Source organism: Tribolium madens, unplaced genomic scaffold (genome assembly GCF_015345945.1).
Source record: "Tribolium madens isolate multiple individuals breed KSU strain unplaced genomic scaffold, Tmad_KSU_1.1 Scaffold_19;HRSCAF=116;Tcas5.2_LG9, whole genome shotgun sequence".
NCBI classification, from domain to species: domain Eukaryota; kingdom Metazoa; phylum Arthropoda; class Insecta; order Coleoptera; family Tenebrionidae; genus Tribolium; species Tribolium madens.
Genome location: NW_025400983.1, coordinates 5,299,392 through 5,321,161, shown reverse-complemented (window position 1 = coordinate 5,321,161; position 21,770 = coordinate 5,299,392). Strand labels below are relative to the sequence as shown.

The 21,770-nt window shown below is 36.7% G+C and overlaps 5 protein-coding genes across 11 annotated transcripts; 2 read left to right on the top strand and 3 right to left on the bottom strand.

Annotated features, from left to right (window-relative positions):
• Window positions 1-1,135: 1,135 nt before the first annotated feature.
• On the top strand, window positions 1,136-4,783 carry LOC123015492 (pre-mRNA-splicing factor ISY1 homolog). The gene is made up of 6 exons (XM_044415241.1): window positions 1,136-1,295; window positions 1,354-1,376; window positions 1,434-1,801; window positions 1,952-2,101; window positions 2,152-2,258; window positions 4,585-4,783. The coding sequence occupies exons 1-6, from the start codon at window positions 1,293-1,295 to the stop codon at window positions 4,747-4,749; spliced, it is 816 nt and encodes a 271-aa protein (XP_044271176.1). The 5' UTR covers window positions 1,136-1,292; the 3' UTR covers window positions 4,750-4,783.
• Window positions 1,807-11,036, bottom strand: LOC123015491 (importin-13). Of its 2 annotated transcripts, XM_044415240.1 has the most exons (15): window positions 10,787-11,036; window positions 10,566-10,726; window positions 10,351-10,518; window positions 10,153-10,305; window positions 9,987-10,105; window positions 9,661-9,798; window positions 9,417-9,612; window positions 8,522-9,367; window positions 8,310-8,474; window positions 8,076-8,261; window positions 5,596-5,733; window positions 5,304-5,535; window positions 4,922-5,249; window positions 4,771-4,874; window positions 1,807-2,089 (listed from the first exon to the last, which is right to left on the bottom strand). In XM_044415240.1, the coding sequence occupies exons 2-14, from the start codon at window positions 10,716-10,718 to the stop codon at window positions 4,781-4,783; spliced, it is 2,916 nt and encodes a 971-aa protein (XP_044271175.1). In that variant the 5' UTR covers window positions 10,719-10,726; window positions 10,787-11,036; the 3' UTR covers window positions 1,807-2,089; window positions 4,771-4,780. The 2 variants fall into 2 exon arrangements, with proteins under 2 accessions (XP_044271175.1, XP_044271174.1); XM_044415239.1 differs by having other exon boundaries at window positions 10,566-11,036.
• Window positions 11,037-11,473: 437 nt separating this feature from the next.
• On the top strand, window positions 11,474-13,116 carry LOC123010476 (ran-binding protein 3). 4 transcript variants are annotated; one of them, XM_044407393.1, is made up of 5 exons: window positions 11,474-11,520; window positions 11,640-11,723; window positions 11,775-12,589; window positions 12,638-12,733; window positions 12,785-13,116. In XM_044407393.1, the coding sequence occupies exons 1-5, from the start codon at window positions 11,502-11,504 to the stop codon at window positions 12,899-12,901; spliced, it is 1,131 nt and encodes a 376-aa protein (XP_044263328.1). In that variant the 5' UTR covers window positions 11,474-11,501; the 3' UTR covers window positions 12,902-13,116. The 4 variants fall into 4 exon arrangements, with proteins under 4 accessions (XP_044263328.1, XP_044263336.1, XP_044263356.1 ...); XM_044407401.1 differs by having other exon boundaries at window positions 11,495-11,520; window positions 11,778-12,589; XM_044407421.1 differs by having other exon boundaries at window positions 11,517-11,609; window positions 11,668-11,723; window positions 11,778-12,589.
• LOC123010460 (peroxisomal targeting signal 1 receptor) lies at window positions 13,103-17,043 on the bottom strand. 3 transcript variants are annotated; one of them, XM_044407373.1, is made up of 9 exons: window positions 16,756-17,043; window positions 16,568-16,701; window positions 16,329-16,520; window positions 16,115-16,277; window positions 15,213-15,523; window positions 14,950-15,164; window positions 13,721-13,886; window positions 13,514-13,671; window positions 13,103-13,464 (listed from the first exon to the last, which is right to left on the bottom strand). In XM_044407373.1, the coding sequence occupies exons 1-9, from the start codon at window positions 16,943-16,945 to the stop codon at window positions 13,260-13,262; spliced, it is 1,734 nt and encodes a 577-aa protein (XP_044263308.1). In that variant the 5' UTR covers window positions 16,946-17,043; the 3' UTR covers window positions 13,103-13,259. The 3 variants fall into 3 exon arrangements, with proteins under 3 accessions (XP_044263308.1, XP_044263301.1, XP_044263318.1); XM_044407366.1 differs by having other exon boundaries at window positions 15,213-15,526; window positions 16,756-17,042; XM_044407383.1 differs by having other exon boundaries at window positions 14,974-15,164; window positions 15,213-15,526; window positions 16,756-17,041.
• A 222-nt stretch (window positions 17,044-17,265) lies between these two features.
• Window positions 17,266-21,623, bottom strand: LOC123010451 (ubiquitin-protein ligase E3B). Its single transcript, XM_044407353.1, has 13 exons — window positions 21,245-21,623; window positions 20,717-21,194; window positions 20,478-20,666; window positions 20,240-20,431; window positions 19,755-20,190; window positions 19,536-19,707; window positions 19,369-19,487; window positions 18,873-19,191; window positions 18,262-18,825; window positions 18,086-18,215; window positions 17,868-18,032; window positions 17,708-17,819; window positions 17,266-17,662 (listed from the first exon to the last, which is right to left on the bottom strand). The coding sequence occupies exons 1-13, from the start codon at window positions 21,403-21,405 to the stop codon at window positions 17,490-17,492; spliced, it is 3,210 nt and encodes a 1,069-aa protein (XP_044263288.1). The 5' UTR covers window positions 21,406-21,623; the 3' UTR covers window positions 17,266-17,489.
• Between the last annotated feature and the right edge of the window lie 147 nt (window positions 21,624-21,770).

Sequence of the window (21,770 nt, the reverse complement as noted above, 5' to 3'; positions counted from 1 at the left end):
GCGGGGCCTAGAAATTGCATAGGACAGAAGTTTGCTTTCCTGGAACTCAAAACAGTACTCTGTGGGATTTTAAGGAAGTTTAAGTTAGAGAAAGTTGATGATATGTACGAGATCGAGTTCAGGCCGGACCTGGTGCTGAGACCCAAGAACGATGTCAAAGTCAGAATCGAAAAATTGTAATAAAAGTATGCTGTGATCATAAATATATCGATTTTTAAGAAACTGCGTTTAATTTCCAAAGGTTCGTATCGAACAAATAATAGATGAAAGCTGTTTTAGTTTAGGAAACAAGCGAAGCTCGTGGAGTAATCACCAAACTATGTAGACACAAATTTTATAACGATCACTATTATTTTACCAAAAAATACGAAAAATGTACTATTTATCTATTGAATTCCTTAAAAAATATTTATTATTGAATGCACTTACTCATTTCATATAAGAAATTGCTTCTGAGTAAATTATTTAATTTTAATGCTCAAGTAATAAATTATATGTATAATTATGTATAATCTGTTTCATTATAAAATTAACAATTTTTTTTTCTAATACCTCTGTTCCCAGGTAAGGTCAATTAAAAAATTGTGTAAATTTTTCGATCTACATGTAAATGTACTTTATTATACAAAAACAGAATAAGTTTCTGTAATTCCATTTCTCTTACGTTGCATGCAATTAATATGTCATTGCAGAATATGCAAATAAAACATTAAAAAAATTAACAGAAATGCGTCAATCAACTAAATAAAATATTCATTATTTACTTATGTTCCTTAAATGATTTGCATTTGTTGTATTTTTCCTAAATTTAGTTAATTGTTCTGTAGTGTTGTATAAAATACACCTAATAAAATAAACGTTTATTAATTGTGTAATAAATGATTTAGTTTACAACTTCGAAATCGTATTCTTTTAAAAATGAAATAGCCAAGACTCACACCTTTTAATATAGATCTGTAAAGCCAAGTAATGGCATCACAATGGTTTTAAATAAAATAAACCAATTACGTACAAACGTCGTTTATTAATTGTGTAAACTTTGTTTTATTTTAAAACCGATTGATTTTCCCGAAAAAAAATTGAAACAAAATTGTAGTAGCCAAGATTCACACCTTCGCAGACAGTACTGCCACCACAACTGAGTTTGACACATTTCGTAAACAAATTAACCTCAAACAAAACGTTGTGTTTCATTCAAATGCTTTTTTATTTGTTTTATTAAAGTAATATTTCCTTAAGTTTTAAAAACTACAATTTAGTTCGATTTAATATTAGTAATTAGATAACTTGAAATGGTGAGTAGTTTTTGTTTAAACATTATTGCAATAAACCAATCAAATCATGTATTTCTAGGCCCGAAACGCGGAAAAGGCTATGTAAGTATTTGTAATCTGCAAAAACATCCTTAAACGAGCAATTTTTTCAAAATTTAGGACCACCTTGGCCCGTTGGCGCGCCGCTCAACTCGGCGAAATCGACAAGCAGAAGCGGCGACGCCCCCACTTGGCCTCCGAATGCAAAAGTCTCTACGCGTGCGAGAAATGGCGAATGCAAATAATCCGAGAAATCGCGAAAAAAGTCGCCCAGATCCAGAACGCCGGTCTTGGCGAATTCCGCATCCGCGATCTCAACGACGAAATCAACAAACTCTTGCGCGAAAAGCGCCACTGGGAGGACCAGATAAAGGATTTGGGAGGTCCGGACTACCAGCGAACCGGGCCCCGGATGTTGGATCATGAGGGAAAAGAGGTGCCTGGAAATCGGGGCTACAAGTACTTCGGGGCGGCTAAAGAACTGCCAGGTAATTTGAGGCTTTTATTCAAATTTTGTTTATCTACATGAAACCCAAACGGTCTATTATTGTGGTTGGTAACGAGAAAACATCACATTTGAATCGTAATCTGCTAAGTGATTGTGAATAGTCAAGTGGAGTATTGTCTTTACGCTGCAGGAGTCCGGGAATTGTTTGAGCAAGAGCCACCGCCTCCGCCTCGGAAGACAAGGGCGGAGATGATGAAAGATATCGATGCGGACTACTACGGGTATATGGACGACGATGATGGTATACTCATACCTTTGGAGATGGTGGCTGAAAAAACATGTGAGACTTATTAATCAACAACTGACACGAATCCTCATTCATTTTTTTAGCGATTCAGAAGGCTATTGCTGAATGGAAAGAGAAAAAGGAGCGGCAATTGGCACAAGATGAAGATGAAGAAATGCCCGAAGAGGAGCACATTTACGCCGTCGAGGATGTAAGAAAACTACACATAGTCCGGGCAATGAACACATTCAAGGTTACAATAATTCGCATAAAGCTGAAAATTGGTACGAATGTTGGACACCCCATTATAAAAGAAATGTGAAAAGTCCCCATCGATCCCACATCTGCAAAAAAAGTTATTCAAGGTCAAATGTTGCAAAAATGGGATTTTTGCATTTTTCAGCCAAACGGTAAGTTTTATCATAAAAATACATCTGACAAAAATTGTAGAGCATGCAATTCTCTATAAAAACTATTTTTATACTTTTTTTCCTAAGAGTTACCATTTCTGATATATAGCGATTTAAAAAGTTGTGTTCTTCATAACATGCACACGTTTCCACGCCACCTGTGAGGTAGTGTACTTGGCGCGTTTTTTTAATGTAGTTTCCCCGGTAGGCCTATTCCACGTTCTATTGAGGTTCTGTTTAATTAAAAAATATTGTATCAAATGACACATGGTACTATTGGAGATGATAAAAGCGATGTAAATTATGAGTAATATAGAGGAAAATTATTCGTCTGACTGATAGTTATGTGATGGTATTTCAAGTGTACTGTCTTCTTCGTTTTCTTCTTTTCTTTGTTCTTCTTCTTCTTCAATTTTCTGCTGGGTACAAGTAAATTGTTCTAAAAGCGATGACTCAGATGTCTCCTCGCAGATATTGTAGAGCATGCAATTCTCTATAAAAAACGTTCCTATACTTTTTTCCTAAGAGTAACCATTTCTGAGATATAGCGATTTAAAAAGTTGTGTTCTTCAAAATATGCAGACGTTTCCACACCATCTGTGAGGTAGTGTACTTGGCGCATTTTTTTAACGTGGTTTCCTCTCTAGGCCTATTTCACGAGGTTCTGTTTAATTAAGAAATATTATATCAAATGACAAATGGTACTATTGGAGATGATAAAAGCCATGTAAGTTATGAGTAATATAGAGGAAAATTATTCGTCTGATTGATAGTTCAAGTACTTCAAGTGTACTGTCTTCTTCGTCATCTTCTTTTCTTTCTTCTTCTTCTTCATCTTCCTGTTGGGTACAAGTAAATTGTTCTAAGAGCAATGAATCAGATGTCTCCTCGCAGATAAAACAACAATTTCTAAATTGTTTGAAAAACAAGACTTAATTAATTGTGCTGAAGTTTTTCAAAATGGTAATTCTACTCCACAAGTTGTAATCATCAACGGAATTCGCTTTCTTCTTTCTATGCACGGAGCCTCTAAAAAAATTACCTGCTTAGATAAGTTTCAATACTTATCTTTTTTTTTAAAATACTCGTAACAAAAAACGAGTGCAATTGGCATGTCTTCCCCCAACCTCTGTTTCTGCTCAGCAACATCTATTTCGGGTTTATTATCAAGTTCAAGTGTGGCTTGGTAATAAACTGGACCCAGAAGACTGGGGTTGGAAATTAGTTAATAATACATTGGGACCAATTCAGACTTTATTCCCACCTGCACCGGAAAAACTCCTCAATACAATTTTTGCAATTGCAAAAAGTGGTGTAATGCCAAATGTGGTTGCAAAAAAGTTGAATTGTTTTGTTCATTAACATGTACCAGTTGTCAAGGCCAATCATGCTCCAATGTTGAGTCGTTACTAGGAGAAGATGTTTACGATATCTGCGAGGAGACATCTGAGTCATCGCTTTTAGAACAATTTACTTGTACCCAGCAGAAAGTTGAAGAAGAAGAACAAAGAAAAGAAGAAAATGAAGAAGACAGTACACTTGAAATACCATCAGATAACTATCAATCAGACGAATAATTTTCCCCTATATTACTCATAATTTACATCGCTTTTATCATCTCCAATAGTATCATGTGTCATTTGATACAATATTTTTTAAACAGAACCTCAATAGATCGTGGAATAGACCTACCGGGGAAACTACATTAAAAAAACGCGCCAAGTACACTACCTCAGAGGTGGCGTGGAAACGTGTGCATGTTATGAAGAACACAACTTTTTAAATCGCTATATCTCAGAAATGGTAACTCTTAGGAAAAAAAGTATAAGAATAATTTTTATAGAGAATTGCATGATCTACAATTTTTGTCAGATGTATTTTTATGATAAAACTTACCGTTTGGCTGAAAAATGCAAAAATCCCATTTTTGCAACGTTTGACCTTGAATAACTTTTTTTGCAGATGTGGGATCGATGGGGACTTTTCACATTTCTTTTATAATGGAGTTCCCAACATTCGTACCAATTTACAGCTTTATGTGAATTATTGTAACCTGACCCCTATTTTTTAAGCTAATTTGCCCGGACTAACAAAACAAAAACTTTTTCATTGTTACAATCTTTACAGTCTGATGATGAAGATGTTGAGAAGAAGAAAGCTGAAGGGGATCAGAAATTCATAGCTCACGTACCTGTGCCAAGTCAGCAGGAGGTGGAGCAGGCTTTATTGAGGAGACGGAAACAGGAATTGTTGGAAAAATACGGCGTGCAGGAACAAAACCAATCATTATGATCTAATTAAATAAACACTTACCCTATTTTAATTACGGCATGTTTGGATCCTCCCTTAGAATTCCTCTACAAATCAAGGTAAATTCCAAAACCGAGTCGCATAATTTTCTCTTGTTTGCTTTCTCTCTGCAATGAGAATTCTAATTTGGTATAAAAAAATCACGAGGAGTTACCGCAAAACGAGTTTAATGAAATTCTCCTTTTGTTGTCTGGAAATCCTCGGCGACGGGAAGTCTTCCTGTGCCAATAAAGTATTCAACCACCTACTTAGATTATCACAGTATTTTTTATTTAAAGCAAGTAACAAATCACTGAATATATCTACGGACGACCTCGGTGCGGTGCTCCCTAAATTAACGAGAATTCGTAAAACGAGACTTTCACCGTAATTTTGGACAATATTAGCTTGAGCGGTATCGCGACTTTGCGAAATGAAGTTCACTAAGAAACTAGTACACAATTTTAAAGTCTGCGTCTCTGGTAGAGACAAACACAGCACGGCTGCAAATAAAACACTTGTGACTTCAAACAAGACAATCAAACTTAGATTCTCACCACACTGGAACAAAGCAGCGGTGTCAATACCGCTGGCAAACACCACTTGAGGAAGCTTTTTGATTAATTGAGCCATCATTGCGAAGAAGCCTTCAAGCACGTCGGTTTTTTCGGCTAACTGGTTGGCACTGTTTAATTGCGCGCACATTTGAAGCGTTGTGCTGACTATTTCGTGCAAAAGTTGCTGCGTTATAGCGCGATACTCCTCTTCGTGGCCAAACATAATCACCACCTGTCAATGTAAAATAAAAAAATTATTGTCATCTCAAACAAAATTTTAATCGATACGAACCGTTTTAGCGACCATTAAAATATTCGATTGGGGGCATTCCCGGTACACTGTTACCACTAACTGAAGGATGTCGTTAATGAGGGGGGTGCAGTCTTCCAATAATGTGGTCACAACGTATTTCAAAAGAGTACTAAGCTCCTGAAATTTACAACAATCTTAGTTAATATCTATTTGTAAACTATTATTTAGAGTAGAAATAATATCCATTTCAGGAGTAACAAAATCACGAAAATTTCGAAAATCGGTATAAAAGGTTTACAAATTTGATTCCAAAGGGTTCTAATATAGTGATAAACAACGTTAATACAAGCTCAGATTTGCTTTTAGAATTTTTCTAGACCTCGTGGTTTTGAAAATATACAATTTTTAAAGATAATACAAACTGATAACTCTGTAGTATATTTTGATGGACTGTTGCCAACTTTACCCCTTCAGGAAATCTCAACGTTTTACTTATTATTCCTAAGATTTTTTTTTACTTTTTAATATTCTAGATGCATGTAAAAATACGAGTTGCAGAAGGCATGCATCCATGCAAAACTTTGAAAGATTTTTTAATTTAGGGGATTTTGTGTAAATTGATAACGCATAGGTACTGTTATTTATGATCGCCAGTGTTGCCAAGTGTGGTGATTTTCAAGAGTATTTGATGAAAACTTTTGTAAAAATTCTAATATTCTGACATATTTGGTGCTTTCTTTTAGAAATGTAAAAACTGTTATAACTACGGTCACAACAGAAAATTAATACATTTTGAATTTTTTTGCTTTTTTGCACAATCGTCAAGGAACAAAATTCGATTTTTCAGTTACTAACATAATAAATTGCATTTGTTGAGAAATTTGTAAATTTTTGAGCCAGAAATTTTCTTTTGTCGTTTTCGGAGCGTTTTGGTACGTTTTTCAGTCAGAAATGGAATTATTTTGCTAATTTTGGTTAAAAACAAGCTGAAAATTTACCAAAGAGGCCAAAAATGGTGTTTAAACACGTCTTTGAAATAAAAGTGTTTTTTTTCCAGAAATTTCGTTCGATTGCGTTGGAAAATTCAACTCATGAAAACCAACAATTTTTGATGGACTGTTGCCAACTTTATCCCTTCATATAATCTCGACGTTTTACTTAATATTCGTCAGACTTTACTTATTTTTTTATATTCTCGATGCATGTAAAAATACGAGTTGCAGAAGGCATTCATCCAAGCAAGATTTTGAAAGATTTTTTTTTTAATTTATGGAATTTTGCGTCAATTGGTAACGCCTAGGTACTGTTATTTATGATTGCCAGTGTTGCCAAGTCTGGTGATTTTCAAGAGTATTTGATGAAAACTTTTCTAAAAATTCTAATATTCTGACATATTTGGTGATTTCTTTTAGAAATGTAAAAACTGTTATAACTGCGGTCACAACAGAAAATTAATACATTTTGAATTTTTTTGCTTTTTTTGCACAGTCGTCAAGAAACAAAATTCGATTTTTCGATGTAAATTGCATTTGTTGAGGAATTTGTAAATTTTTGAGCCAGAAACTCAATTATTTTGCCAAATTTTCTCAAAATTTAGCACAATATCACCAAATTAATTAATTTTTTCTACGAGATTTCAGTCGACAGCGTCGAAAAATTGCTAATTGGATCGAAAAGAACATTATTTTTGTCTTTTTCTGAGCGTTTTGGTACGTTTTTCAGTCAGAAATGGAATTATTTTGCAAATTTTGGTTAAAAACAAGCTGAAAATTTACCAAAGAGGCCAAAAATGGTGTTTAAACACGTCTTTGAAATAAAAGTGTTTTTTTTTCCGAGAAATTTCGTTAATACTGGCTAAAAAATTACCAAATCAGATTACCGTTGGAAAATTCAACTCATGAAAACCAACAATTTTTGATGGACTGTTGCCAACTTTATCCCTTCAGATAATCTCGACGTTTTACTTATTATTCCTAAGATTTTATTTATTTTTTAATATTCTAGATGCATGCAAAATACGAGTTGCAGAAGTCTGAAATAATTTGCACTTCTTGAGAATTTTGTGCAGAAACTCAATTATTTTGCCAAATTTTCTCAAAATTTGTGAAAAAATCAAATTAATATTTTTTTTTAGGAGATTTCACTCGACAGCGTCGAAAAATTGCTAAATTGGATTGAAAAGTACATTATTTTTGTCTTTTCAGAGCATTTTGGTCGGTTTTTCAGCCAGAAATCGAATTATTTTACAAATTTTGGTTAAAAACAAGTTGAAAAATTATCAAATAGGCCAAATATGATGTTTAAGCACGTTTTTGAAATAAAAGCGTTTTTTTTTTAAATTACCAAATCAGATTGACGTTGGAAAATTGAAGTATAACTGACATTTGCGTCGTGTGATAAATTGTCACCAACATTAAAAACATAAAATACACTATTATTATTAACGCACTCTGAAAAGCTTTTGACGCAAAATAATAATAGAAAAAACTTTAAAATCACCCAATAAACAAATGACTTACTTCCATGACGTCCCCACTTGTGCAATACTTCTCACCAATGACCTTATACAACGGCATTGTATTTTGCATCACTAAAACAGTCGGTTGTTCTATAATTTGCGTTTGGCTCTTCTTAACACATAGCGAATTAAATAACGACGATAAAACTTTAAGTCTTGTAACTAGTGAAGTTTTCACAGCTGGCGACTAAAAAATTAAATAAATAATGAAATCTCTTGTTGATTACCAACATACCGGTTCAACATTTAACAAATCTTGCATTTCCTTAAAAGAGGGGGCCAAGATTATATTGAGATACTCCATAATACGTGGAACTGGTAGAATACTCAAAACTTTTCCTATACTATACATAAGTCTACTGCACTCGGCCAATTTTAAAGCGCCCCCTTGCAAAGCAGACTGAAAAATGACTTAAGTAACAATTCAAAATGGCGGAAATGACTTACTTGTGCCGCTAATAAAATATGGTCAGCGTACGGCAATAAATACTTCTGGCAACTATGCGTCAAGTCTTTCAATGCCATGGTGGCGCTAGTGGCAACCTCGGGCTTGTCTAAAGCCGAAATCACCAATGGTAATACATTTTGCAACATTTCGGGATGCTCAGTGATCCAATCCGAGTATGAGCCTACTGTTTCTAAAGCCGAAGCCATGACCTTTTTATGCAAGTCGGTAAATGGGATTTCTTTAATTGTCACCATCAGCTTCGGCAAATACAAATTTTCTAGTTCGATAGACTCGGCAATCGCTCCAAATGCGTGAAGGCAAGTCTCGACTTCGTTCCACTGAATCGGCGGGGGAACCACTGAAGTACTATTCTTGTGTAAAGCTTCAATCAATTTACTATTCAAAATATCAAGCATTTCTAAATTTAAAACGTTGTAGCAGTATATGAACGTATCGGCGATGTCCTGTCGGTAACATCGGAACACTTCCTTATCGTCCAACGACCAATCGCCGTCTTCGTTCAACGGAAACATGGACTTTCGCAACATTATACAAACTAAATCACGATAATACGGTTTTATCATTAGTAACAATTGGGCGCATTCCGCGGTTTCTAACGATAAGATATCATCTTGCAAAGTGTACCAAAACCCGAAAGTTAGGGTACTGCTTGACTCATCAACGGGGTACAAGCCGGGCAGATTTGTACACTTCAAAATTGAGTTGAAAAAATCGAAACTGATTCGTTGCTCGTCCACATTCTCCGATTTCAAATTATTGATGAAAATCTTCGAATGCACGTCAGCTATGGTCACCAACAAACCATAAAGATTGGCCACAATGTCCTTAAAAGTGTCTTAGTAATCGAATGAACAAACAAACAAACAAACTTACTTTATTAGACTCGGGACTATTCCTTTCACATTCGAGTATTTTCTCAAATTTGTACAACATGTCAGCACTGCATTTCATCACATGGTTGTGGTAACGGTTAGTATGGGGGTGCTGGATTATGGTCGTTAGCGCCTCCACAGTCACTTCCATCAATTCCATTTCTTCCGGAGACATGCATTCAGGATCCGTCTTGTTCCTTCATTATTTTTATTTAGAAATGTACAAAACTGACTCTTGAACTTACCAATACACGAAACATGTCAAGTTTATTAAAAGATTCATAACTGAAGTACAATCATCGATGTTTAAACCCCCTAACTGGATCCAAGCGGAGGCGCATCTCGCCGCGTTTAAATACGTCGTCAAATTTAGCATATCAAAGCTGAAAAATAGCAAATAAATTTCAAACTTTGAAGTTAAGTTGGCAACATTGAATTATTGGTGATGTTGCATTGTGCCGGTGACGGGCCTGCCAGTGTCCGTCCGTCAGAAATGACATGACAATTAAGTATAAAAATGTGACGTTTAAATGAAATAGTCGATGTTACCAACTTAATTGGAAATAAATACCCGGCACTTGGAAGTGGCATAAGACACATCTCAACTACTTTAAGGATGTCTTTGGAAACGTCTTGTAAGACCGTCCGTACCCTCATTCTTTGGCTTACTGCTAGCAACGTACTTTGAAACTAAAAACTAGATATTTTTGACTGAATCACGAATTTAGCAATTGTACCTCTTCTGGTATCACAGTCAAGATTTCTAAAAGTATCCAAATGACTCTTTCCGGCTCAACATTGGGCAGATGTTGGGGCTGGAAACTCGAAACCAGTTCTTCAAACGCATTGGGCCAGTGCGTGGGGACAGTGTGAATAATATAAGCCGATAACTGAAATAAATTCTAAGTGAATGCTGACCAAACATAACGACTTACCGTAATGCAAAGCCTGTTCAAGACGATCTTGGGGCCCATGGCATAATTAATGATAGCCTCCAAAATGCGCTTCTTTAACAGCTCGTAATGATCCTCGGGGACTTCATTCCAGTGTTTCATCAGCTTCGTATGGAGAGTTGTAGCAGCGAAAAACTGCACTTCGGAATTCTACAAATATAACCTCACTTTTTGTACCATTGACAAACTAGACTTACTCGGTGGGGGCTCAACAATTCCCATACGAAGCTCCAAGCTTGGGGCGAATTTTGGGCCTCGGTTAACCACTGGTGGGCCTCCGCTTGTTGCCCCGCTTCGGTTCTGTAAAATAAGGTTACGGCCTTTTCCAAATTTTCAGCCGTATATTCCATGCTTGATTCTAATCAAAACCAAATCTTCTTTATAATCAAAGTGTAATTAATTACGATTTTGTATTTACTTTGCTACATTTTACGGATTGACAGGCGCGAGACGTCGATAACTGTCAAAAATTGGCTCTTGTCAACAGTCATATGGCTCAAATGGGGTAATATCGCGGACTGAAAGGGGGCTGTCAGATAATGGAAATTGTAAAATTTTCGAGCAATCTTCTTGGAGAGTAATACGACAAATGGTTACAAATTTAGGAATCGGTTTGAGGTTATGTCAAGTAGAGCCAAATTAAACCATAATGGACGTTGATAAAAAGAGACGGGCTACTTGCGCAAATGTCAAAAACTAGTTCTGTCTCTTTTATCGATGTATATCTTCGATTTACTGGACTCTAGTTCTTAATTTTATTAAACAATTCCTAATTTGGAAAGATTATTTTCATATTAAACTTGTAACAAAACCGAAAGTTTTTCTTACACTTTTATTTAGAAAATAATAACTTTTTATAAAAAATACATTTCAAAAATGGGAGATTCTGATTGGGCAATAAAGTAACTATTCCGGGACTACCAACATATAAAACTGAGACTTTTTAAAAATTAAAACTTTATAAAACCGTTTTAATTGGCAAATATTTAAAAAAAAAATAGAATTCATTGAGATCAATTTAAATCAATCAATGTCCGGAAAAAAAACTGTTATCATTTCCGCCTTAGATATCGCGTTATGTTGGTTGCATATCCAGATACGTCATTTCTTTTGGCAGTTGGGTGAATATAAAAATGGCGGATACCTCTGAAAGTGAGTTTGTTTAACAACATATAATTTTAGTTTTTGTTATCAGTGTTGCGATAACCGTGAAAATAAAATTAGATTTAGAACAGTTGGAGGTATGTTTTGATTTTTGTTTACTTTTATAGATTTGGATAATAGTGGTAACCAATCTAGCCTTAACCCCCCAATAACAATGAAAGTAGATACACCTGCTGAAGAAGGCAAAACAGGTAAATTAAACATTTATATTTGCTCGTGTTTGCTTTATTGCATCATTTTAGAAGCTGGTGATAATGAGAAAAACGATAAAAATGAAGAATTCAAAACTTGTACTTCTGATAGAATTCCAGTAACAAATGTTGCAACAAATCCATTCGCTAGTTCGCAGAATAAATTGGTAACTCGTGGCATTTTGAAGCCGCCTCAGTTGAGTCTCAACAACGCTAATAATTCCGCAAAACCGTCAGTTGTTCTAAACCCCAGTCGACTAAACCCGTTTGCTAAGCCGTCGTCAAATGAGAACTCCAAGGAAGAGAATAAAACGGTCCAATTGAATGGCGAAACACCAAAATTCGTACCACTCGTGCAAACCGAACCAAAAACGAATTCAACTCAACCGGTGGTAACAACAGCGAGCACGACACTTTCCACAACATCCTTTGTTTTTGGGCAAAATCTTCAAGATCGTGTTGTGGGCAGTGAAACGAAGTCAGACGAACCCAAACCCTCGACGAGTTTAAACTCGAATGGGACGTCGGAAATGTTGTTTAGCAGCGCTATCAAAAGTGAGGGGAAAACCGACGGAACTATCACCAGTAAAGAAACGAAATCGTTGAGCGAGTCTGCGAGAGAGTACGAGGAGTCGAGGGCAAACAAGAGGAAGTACGAAGAGGTGGAAATCATAACTGGGGAAGAAAACGAAACGAATATTTTAAACATTAATTGTAAATTATTCGCGTTTGATAAAGCGTCTGGGAGTTGGCAAGAGCGGGGTCGAGGGGTTTTAAGGCTGAATGATTTCGAGGGCGACGGACATGTCCAAAGTCGACTGCTTTTCAGAACCACGGGGATTTGGAGGGTTATATTGAACACCAAAGTGAGTTTAGTTGAGTTTGGGGGGCTTTAAGTTATGATTGATTTTCAGATTTGGGCAGAAATGACTGTAGAACAGGCTAGTGAAAAAAGCGTGCGGTTCACGGCGATGGACCCACAAGGTGTGATCAAAGTTTTCCTCGTAATGGTATTAAAGCTACAATTTTGTTTTATTTGGGTTATGATGTCCTTGTTTCAGGCTAGTATTGAAGATAGTAAACAACTGTATTCCCAGATCCAGCTCAGAGTGCAGAAAGAAATAGCAGCCCAAAAACATAGAAAACTTAATGTAGATAAAGACTCAGGGGGCAATTAAACTGTTTGCTAATAAAATATTTTCACGGTACCATTGTGCAGAGTTCATTTTGATAACTACAAATGTGATGTAAATTAAGTTTTAATCTTTAAACAGTAACGTTTTTACAGAATTTTTGTCACGCTCATCGATTCTAGTTATTTAAAATCTGAAAATTATGATTTAATTGAATGTGTTATATTTTGTAATGATAAGCAATAAAACTTTGAAAAAAGGACAAGTTTATTTTTGACATGCCTTAAACAATCTCAAAATATTACAAACTTTTAAAACTTCCAAAAGAAAATAAAATTTGTAAAAAAGACCAACAGTATATTTTTTGGGGCATACAAAAATAACAATTCTGCACAATCTCAAATTACACAATATCAAAAGCCTTATTCAAAGTTTCCAAGTCCCGATTATCCACCGCCGCCCTTAGTTCGACTTTATTTAACAGAGAGATACACATCCGTAACGTGGACCATATCGTATCCGACATTTGCGACATTGAGGGTGAATTTTTTACGTCCCTGCCCCTCGCCTGTTGGTTGAGAGCAGTCAAAAAGTGTTCAGCGGCCTCCCTGCAAAACACCTTTCAAAACAATCCGATTTACTGCAAATATAATTCACCTATAGGCCCTTAAATTTATACAAATTATTCCTACGTTATATCGCGCTCGTATAAAACCCGGTTCGAGCTCTAGGGCTCGATGGTACGCTTCTACAGCTTCCTCCGATTTGGACCCGTTTGCAAGCGTCGCCCCTAATCTATTCCATAATTTGGCATCCTGAAAAAGCGAAAAACTTAACAAATACCTCAAAAATCGATAAACTTACGTCATATTTTACAGACAGCGCTGCACGAAAACAGTCAGCAGCCTTTTCATACTCTCCAGATAAGTTAAACAGGACACCTAGACCACACTGTACTTCGTAATCAATATCCACAGGTTGTCGTAACGCGGCTTTTATGTACAAATCCTGGATAAATTTCTGTTGGTTCCTGCATCCAGTTGCACAAATTAAAACACCTGATCAAGTGGGCTGTCACTTTGAAATTAAGTTGGCAACACTGAGTAGTAAAGTAATGTGCGGTTTTTTTGTTATTTGCGTGTGGTTAAATTAATAAATCGAAAAACGTACTTATTACTATCTCTTTTCAACATTTGTAAACAGTCTCGTTGCTCTGTCACTACATATTTTTTGTGTAACGTCAGTCACGCTATTTATACTCGTTTTCATATTAATGTGCATCGAAGTAGTTGTTGAAAGGGATCATTTTAAGGTGGCAACCATGCGAAAATTCAAACAATCCTAAACTCAATCTTCCCTAAAAAATATTTTTTCAAATAAATGTGTACCTCATGTAGCAAAAAATTGTTAAAATTAACAACATAATCAACATAGGATATAGCAAACATAAAGATTTTTGTCATTATTGATGTGATTAATTTTTTTTTGAATGACTATAATGACAGTTTTTGTGTAAATCGGACTTTAAATTAAAGATTCATTTAGACTTCTACAACCTATTGATGCACATTAATATGAAAAAGAGTATTTTTCACTTTAACAAATGCGATTAAACTAACACAGGGCTAATAACGTACGTCAAAAATGTATCTTGTTGTCACACAACTGCAATATTTATATTCTCTATATTATTATAATAATCATAATTCAAGTCCTATAAAAAATTAATGCCAGGGAGGAACTAATTTTTGAGCTGTCAAATGTCAAAAACAGTCATGTCGAGTTCATGATTCGCAAATAATTTAAAAAAATGGACAATAGTCCCGGTGACAGAAATGTATTGGCAACACTGAGTTATGTGAAAATTGCATGTGCCAAATAAGATTTTAAATTTGATGCCAATTTGAGGATAAGTCACAGTCATTTGTAGGAATTTGATCACAGTAATGCCAACTGAATTTCAAAGTCACGGCCGCTTTGACGGGAATTAACTGAACACATGGAGACATAAAAAGGGGTTATTACAGAAGCTGAGCTTATCACTAATGAAATGTTAAAATAGCGTCAAAGAAGCCCGCCCAAGCATCACTTACGGCTGTAAAAAGCTTGTAACTTGCCCAGTTAGTTGAAAATCAGGTGGCACCAAATCGCTGTATTTCGGGTTATTCGCCAACCATTTGAGCAACATTTGCGCAGCTTGACTGTAGTAACTTTCGTTGGTGTAGCAAACAGCCAAGGCCATTAGCGCCGTTAAATTATCGGATTCTAATTCTAGACATTTTTTCAATGCCGGTATGGCATTGCAATCCTATAAAAAACAATCAAAATAAAGCAAAACGTCTTGTTTATAAAAGACCTGTTCATTCTCCGCTTGGGTTTTTCCTAATAATAGCCAAGCTTCGCTGTTTTCAGGTTCTTGTTTTACGGCTGCTTCGAAACATAAAACGGCTGAAGGCAGGTCGCCGTCTTCGAGTAATTTTTTGCCTCGTTGTAAAGGATCAGGGATATCAAACATGGGATTCTCTTCGGTAAATGTGTAATCGTTGTATGGGGCTGTGTAATAGGAATCGAATTCGTTCGCCCATGTGTTTTCGCTCGATTCCGCTCCGTCGAGAGTTTGTTTTAGTTCTTCTTGGAGGTTGCTCCAAAATTGGGAATTGTAATCGTCTTCTGAAATTTAGTGCTCAAGGCTAATTCACGACCTAGTCAATCATTCAAATATTTGAAAATAAAGAAGAGACCAAAAGCGTATTTCCCGAAATTGTTGGAAAAATTAAAAAAATTACAGAAATCTGTAATCTTTGAAATTATACCAAATGACTAAATAACTGTGTTAAAAAATCTATTGACAACACTGAATTATTAGTAATCCTTCTAGTCAGTCACATGAGATTGTTTTAGGTGATGGCTATGCGAGCACACGTACAACAATTTTTTTCTAGAAAACAGTATTACAGAAACCTGTAATACATGATTTTAAAATTATGTATTGACAATCAGAATATTTGCAAGAGAAACAAAAGTTAATCAAAAAAATCTTAATCCAACAACATGTTATGGGCTTTTTGAAATTATTTACAAACATTTCAAACACAGTTAATACTCATTCAAGGTCTGATGAAAACAAGAGATATCTCGTACATTCACGTGAAACATTTATGCAGAAGTGATGTAACTTTAGAATTAATGAGGTAAATGATCAGTTTTTTCAAGAAAAAGCAATTGTCAAGTCAATGTGAAAGTCGTTTGTCCGATTACCGAAGTTCTTTTCCCATTTCTTGGCCACTTTTTCAATATCAGCTTCAGTTTTCTTTTTTTCTTGCATAAACTCCTTGCTCCAGGACTGCGCCTCCTCTTCCGTCAACCTCCCGTCCTCCAAATTAACATCTCCATCGCCGACTTGTTTCATGAATCTCATAAACTGGAATTTATTCATTATTTACTGTCCCCAAACCTTGACGTAACGTCTGACCTTCGAATATACAAATTTGGGGTCATCAACAGCCTCTGTCAATTCCCAGGCGCTCTGTTGTGAGGCATTTATCTTGCTTGGTCCTGGGAGTATCTCTGGAAAATTATCTGTACCCCAGTCGTCCTCAACAGAGGCGTTGTTTTGCTCTTGCGACATGATTTCTGTCCAAATTGCCTCACTATTTACATTGTCCTTGAACAAAAATGACAGTGCAAAATCTCCAAATATTGATTATTTACATTGAAGACTTTTCCATCGTCTATGTACTGTTGTGCCCACGCGTCGTCGTGGATCTGGTCTTTAATCGTCGAAGCGGGAATTGGCGGCAGGGCTGACCTTTGAGACTCGATCTCATGCATTTCTCGCATCAAATCTGGAATTGGTCACAGTTAGGTTTGCACGGCTCTGATACGCCTGGGGGCCCTACCGTCCATTCTGAAGCTCTGGGGCACCGATTTCGTCTCTTGTAAAAACTGCTCGACCAATTGGTCCGAGCTGCTGGGAAAGGCATGTCCATGGGCCTCGGCGAAGGCATGATCATGGGTTAGGTGCGATGTCAAACGGGCCAAGGGGTTCTTCTGCCCGCACTCCGCTTCAGTTAAGGGATTGAATGCCATTTTGCTTGGTTTTGGAGGAGTTTACACAAAGAAATGCATTTTATCAAAACAAATTCCAGATTGACGTAAGTGACACTGACAAGGCCACTGACACGCCTGCCAATATCACCAAATACTTGTAAAAAGAACCGGAAAATAAAACTTGTTTTGTTAATAAAATGTTTATTAACACAACAAAGACTACCACAATGTGAAAATTATTATTACTCAACAACTCCTAATTCAAATAATTAAAAAAATCTGATAAAATGACTACCAACATTGACATTTTATAGTCCCCAAAAACTTCAAAGAACTCTCGGAAAATAAAACACTTTCTTAAAATATATGTTTATTACATAATTATAACACAACAAAGACTATCACAACATGAAAGTGGCTATTAGTCAACAAATTCTGATTAAAATAAATTAAATCTGATAAAATATTTGGCTTGAAAGGATAAAGTACAGTTGAGTTCTTCATTGTAGAATTCACTCGGTATATTAAAATACAAAAAGTTGATATGAGTTTTACATATGTTAAAAATTTCGTTTCCATAAAATTACGACAACTCAAATCCAGTATTACAAGTGACAGCATACCGTAATTTTTCTCTTAATGTGCTCTTCTTCTGGTAGTTGGGTAGTTTCAGAAGATTAAAACAGGTAGAAGACGTAGGTAAGCGATTTTGTGGGTCCTTTTTCCGTATCGTGAAAAATCCCCGAAAGACACTTCCTGAAATTTGATTTTAAGATCCTTCTAATAAATTACAAGACTAACCAATTGTGTCTCCCGTGTCTTCATCGTCTCCAACTTCAACACATCTAATGGAAAACGGGGGTTCCAAATGGGCAAACCCGAGTAGTGGCGGTTTGGAGCAACTTGTAACAAACTACAAGTAGCAAAATTAGGAAAAGAAAATTAAAAATTGGGGTAGCACCTTGAGAAACATCCCTTTTTCCTCTTCTGTAAAATCTTTTTCAAGAATATCCCACAACCACCCCACCACACGATGCGAGTCGTGAAAACCCCCATAATACTGAGTGTGTTTCCTCAAATCTTTCATATCTAACGGAACATTATCACCCGAGATTAGCCGTTGCAACTAAAAATTAATCGAATTAAAAAATCATCATTTTCATCGTTCGAAAATCCCACTTCAGGTGTGGAAAACAACGACAACCAATCAGGATTGATAATCGAGCGAAATCCGCGAATAAAAGCACTAGTTTGGTCCTTAATTTGCACATGCATTCGAAAATGTGCCATCAAATGAATATAATTGATCCTAAAACCCACAATTCAGACACAAAACTGCTTAAAAATCAACCCACTTGTTCTCATTCGTCACAGGGACGGCTTTGCCCCCCGCCACCAGCTCATGAGTGACCACCTTCCCCATACACTCCTCGTCTAAACTAAACGTCAAGTCCAAATCCGACACATCTCCATCGTAGTGTTTCACATAACTCAAACTTCGATACAATTCGGGGTCCAAAGAGGGCAATTCGTCGACACAACTGTACAAAGCTTGAGCCGTTTGTCCTGAAACTTGACTTAGAAAAAACGACGCGAAAGGCACATCGACTACAATTCCTTCGTAGACGGCTTTACCCAACATCCGACCCACAAACTCAAACAATTGAAGGTGGTTGTCTTGCAGATAGGAACTGGGTGAAGGGTACAACCGCTCCTCACTTGTCACTTTAAACAGATTCAACGAAGGGTCAAAAATACGTTTGATACTCTCCTCGAGAAACTCTTTGAAAACGCCGTCTTGGTCAATCCCGGCCTCGTCCAAACCTTGCTCGTTGATAAACCGAACCCTAATCACACCCTTGAGGGCTTGAGGCGGGAGAAGGGCCAATTGGCGATAGCCGTCTTCCACAATTCGAGACCTAGAGGTAGTTTTCTTAACAAGAGAAAATAATAACGGCTGGTTTACCTATGAACTGTGATCAGAGTCGACTGGGGAGAGGCACAAGCCGATTCGGTTAAACCCAAAACGGTTTTCTCGTTCGTTATATACTTTCGAAACAGTCGCACTCTATCCTCATGTGGGATGATATGTGGCATTGTTTGGAGGAGCAATTGGGGGGCTTTACGCCCTTTCTCAAGGTCAGCCATAAACGACGATATCTTGACGTCTTTAAGCAACCAATGGCCTTGAGGAGTGTACGTTCTTCGACAATCGCGCCGATACAGCAACATTAATAAGGTGTGAAGAGATTGGAACAGAGGGTTCGACTGAATTGTCTTTAAATCTGCAAAAAATTTAAATTGACTCTCGATCAAGTAGCCTGTGAATGTCGACTTAGGTTTGCAACACTGAGGAAAATAGAGATAGAAGATATGAAATTTGATATTCCACATCCTCTGTCTTTATCTTTTCAATATTGCCAACTTAATTTCAAAGTCAGGTCACTTGATCGCAAATTTACCAAATAAATTTCCTAAGATGGCTTTATACAAAAACGTGTTTAAAAATGAAGATAAAACAATAAAGTCGGTTAATTTAAAAGGGTTTTGTTGTTCGTACATTTCCACATCGTCTAGGATCCTAAAATGAATCAATTAACTCTTTTTTGGGATAAAAACCGCCACTTACGTTACATAATGCGTCATGCAATCGCAAAACAGTTGCAACATTTGAAACTCGGGGGCTGTACACTTTGTGTTAATTGCAAGATGATCAAGGAAGGTTTTAAGCCCACAATTTGGTCCCAATGAACACAAAAACAGCCACAAATCGTACAAAATCGAATTCTGATAACACAATCCTTAAAATCAAATTTTAGACACAATTCTCCCAATTTTGTCCCCAAACCTGTTAAAATATCTAACTGTAATTGAGTCAAAGTATTCAAAGCTGTGTGATACAACGAACACACTAGTACAACTCTGTGAACTTCGGGACTCCCCAACGCGCGATAATTCTTCTGAGTGTTGGTTTTGTTCCCTCTCGATTCCAACACCTTCTTGAAGAAATTCGACCCGCTGAAATTGGTATTTTGTGGACTTGAGCTCGGCTGTGGCGAGTCCACATTTAAGACGAGTTGTTGTAGGAGGTTGCCTAAGAGAATTTGCACAATCGGGGAGTTCCACAAGAGGTTGAGTTGGATTTTTACGTGGGGCATTGCCGCGTTTAAGGCTGGGTCCATGGGTTGGGCGAACCAGCCCAGCACTGGGTGCCAATGGGTGAGGTTAGATTGTTTGTTAACTACGTAGTTTTGGCAACTTTCGAGTAAACCCGTCACCACGACCTGGAATTTGATGTAGAGTTGGGGGGTTTATGGGGGCTTGAGGGCGTACTGTAAAAGTCGGGAAACTTAAGTCTTTCAAAGCGGAGTCTCGTTCCATGTAAGCCAACTGGAGGAGGTTTGCGAGGAGGCAGAGGGCGTAGCTCCCTTCAAGAGTGTTGAAGACGATGCGCATTGATTGTTGGCTTGATAACAGTTCGAGACTTTTTGAAAACAATTTGTGGTTGTTTATTGTAGATATGCACTAAAAATTGAACTTTTAATTCTTGTTTAGCAATAAGTTTGAATACCTCTGGTGTTAAGTTATCTAAATGTTGAATCAGCGCAGGAACTGATAAAATATGAATAAGAAACATTGTCATAAGCTTATCAGAGAAATTGGCAGCGATTAAAGGTCTCAAAGCCAGGGTTAAAATTGCAGATAAAGTGGCATGTTTGAAGGCAATTTTTATTCTCCCCAAACCTCTCAATAAGAGACTCTAAAAACCAAACAAATTATTGAAAAAATAACATTTGAATGATGTTCAACCTTCAGTACTAAATAGAACCCTTTGTGGAACAATTGCCCCATTAAATTAGCACACAACTGGTTCATCCCCGACTTTAAAACTTCCATATTCTTATTTTTCAACACAATCCAGTTACTAGTGCTAGTGAAAGAAACTAACACGTGCAAATACAAAACAATTGATTTCATATCACCAGCAAACTCAGGTTTCAAGTCATTTAAGTATTCACAGCACTTCCATAGAATATCGTTCATATGAGAGATCCATCTTATCACATGTTCTTTACTAAGTGCCACCCCCACGTAACTCAACTTGGGGGATTCACACTCAAGAGTAGCAACTAAATATCGACATAGCTTCTCAAACCTGTCTTTATCCCGCTCCTTGCGCCAAATAAGCAGCAATCTACACGACTGGTTGTAAACTTGAACAGCAGCTTTGAAGCTCGGTTTAGCCCCATCTTCGGGGACTTCCGGTATTGTGTCATCAAACTCTCGTCTGGAAAACAGCAATTTAACGTTTGTGGAACACGTTTAAGGCAAATTTACAAAATATCGCGTGAGAATGTGACTCGGGTGAGCCACCCCCTCACACTTGCTTGGATCAAAGTCGCAGCATTTTCCTTCTTCTTTTCGAAAGCTCGCTCCTCTCTGGCAGCTTTAGTTTGCTCTAGGAAACTACATTTAGGGTTGTCCGCTTTGTGGAACATATTGAACTGGAAAATTTGGTTTGTTTTGGAATTTCTATCACATTTAAGGTTTGCGTTGCTGTTGACACACGAAATCACCGTTCACGACATATTTATACACGATACGGAGGCTTTTGCGCCCTTTTTTGCCCTTTTCTAGCGATTTTAAGGACCAAAGGTGTTTTTTGCTTTTAAACAATAATATTATTTTAGGTCTGGCAACACCGGTGCATTGTTTTTTTATCTGTCACTGTCATCCCTTTCATCGCTTTACCTGGCGTCAATAGCCGATTAAGTCAAAACAAAATAAAGAATTTTGTAATAAAATGGCAATAACTTTTATTTGTTATTACAAAATATAAAACTAAGCCTAACAATTTAAATCT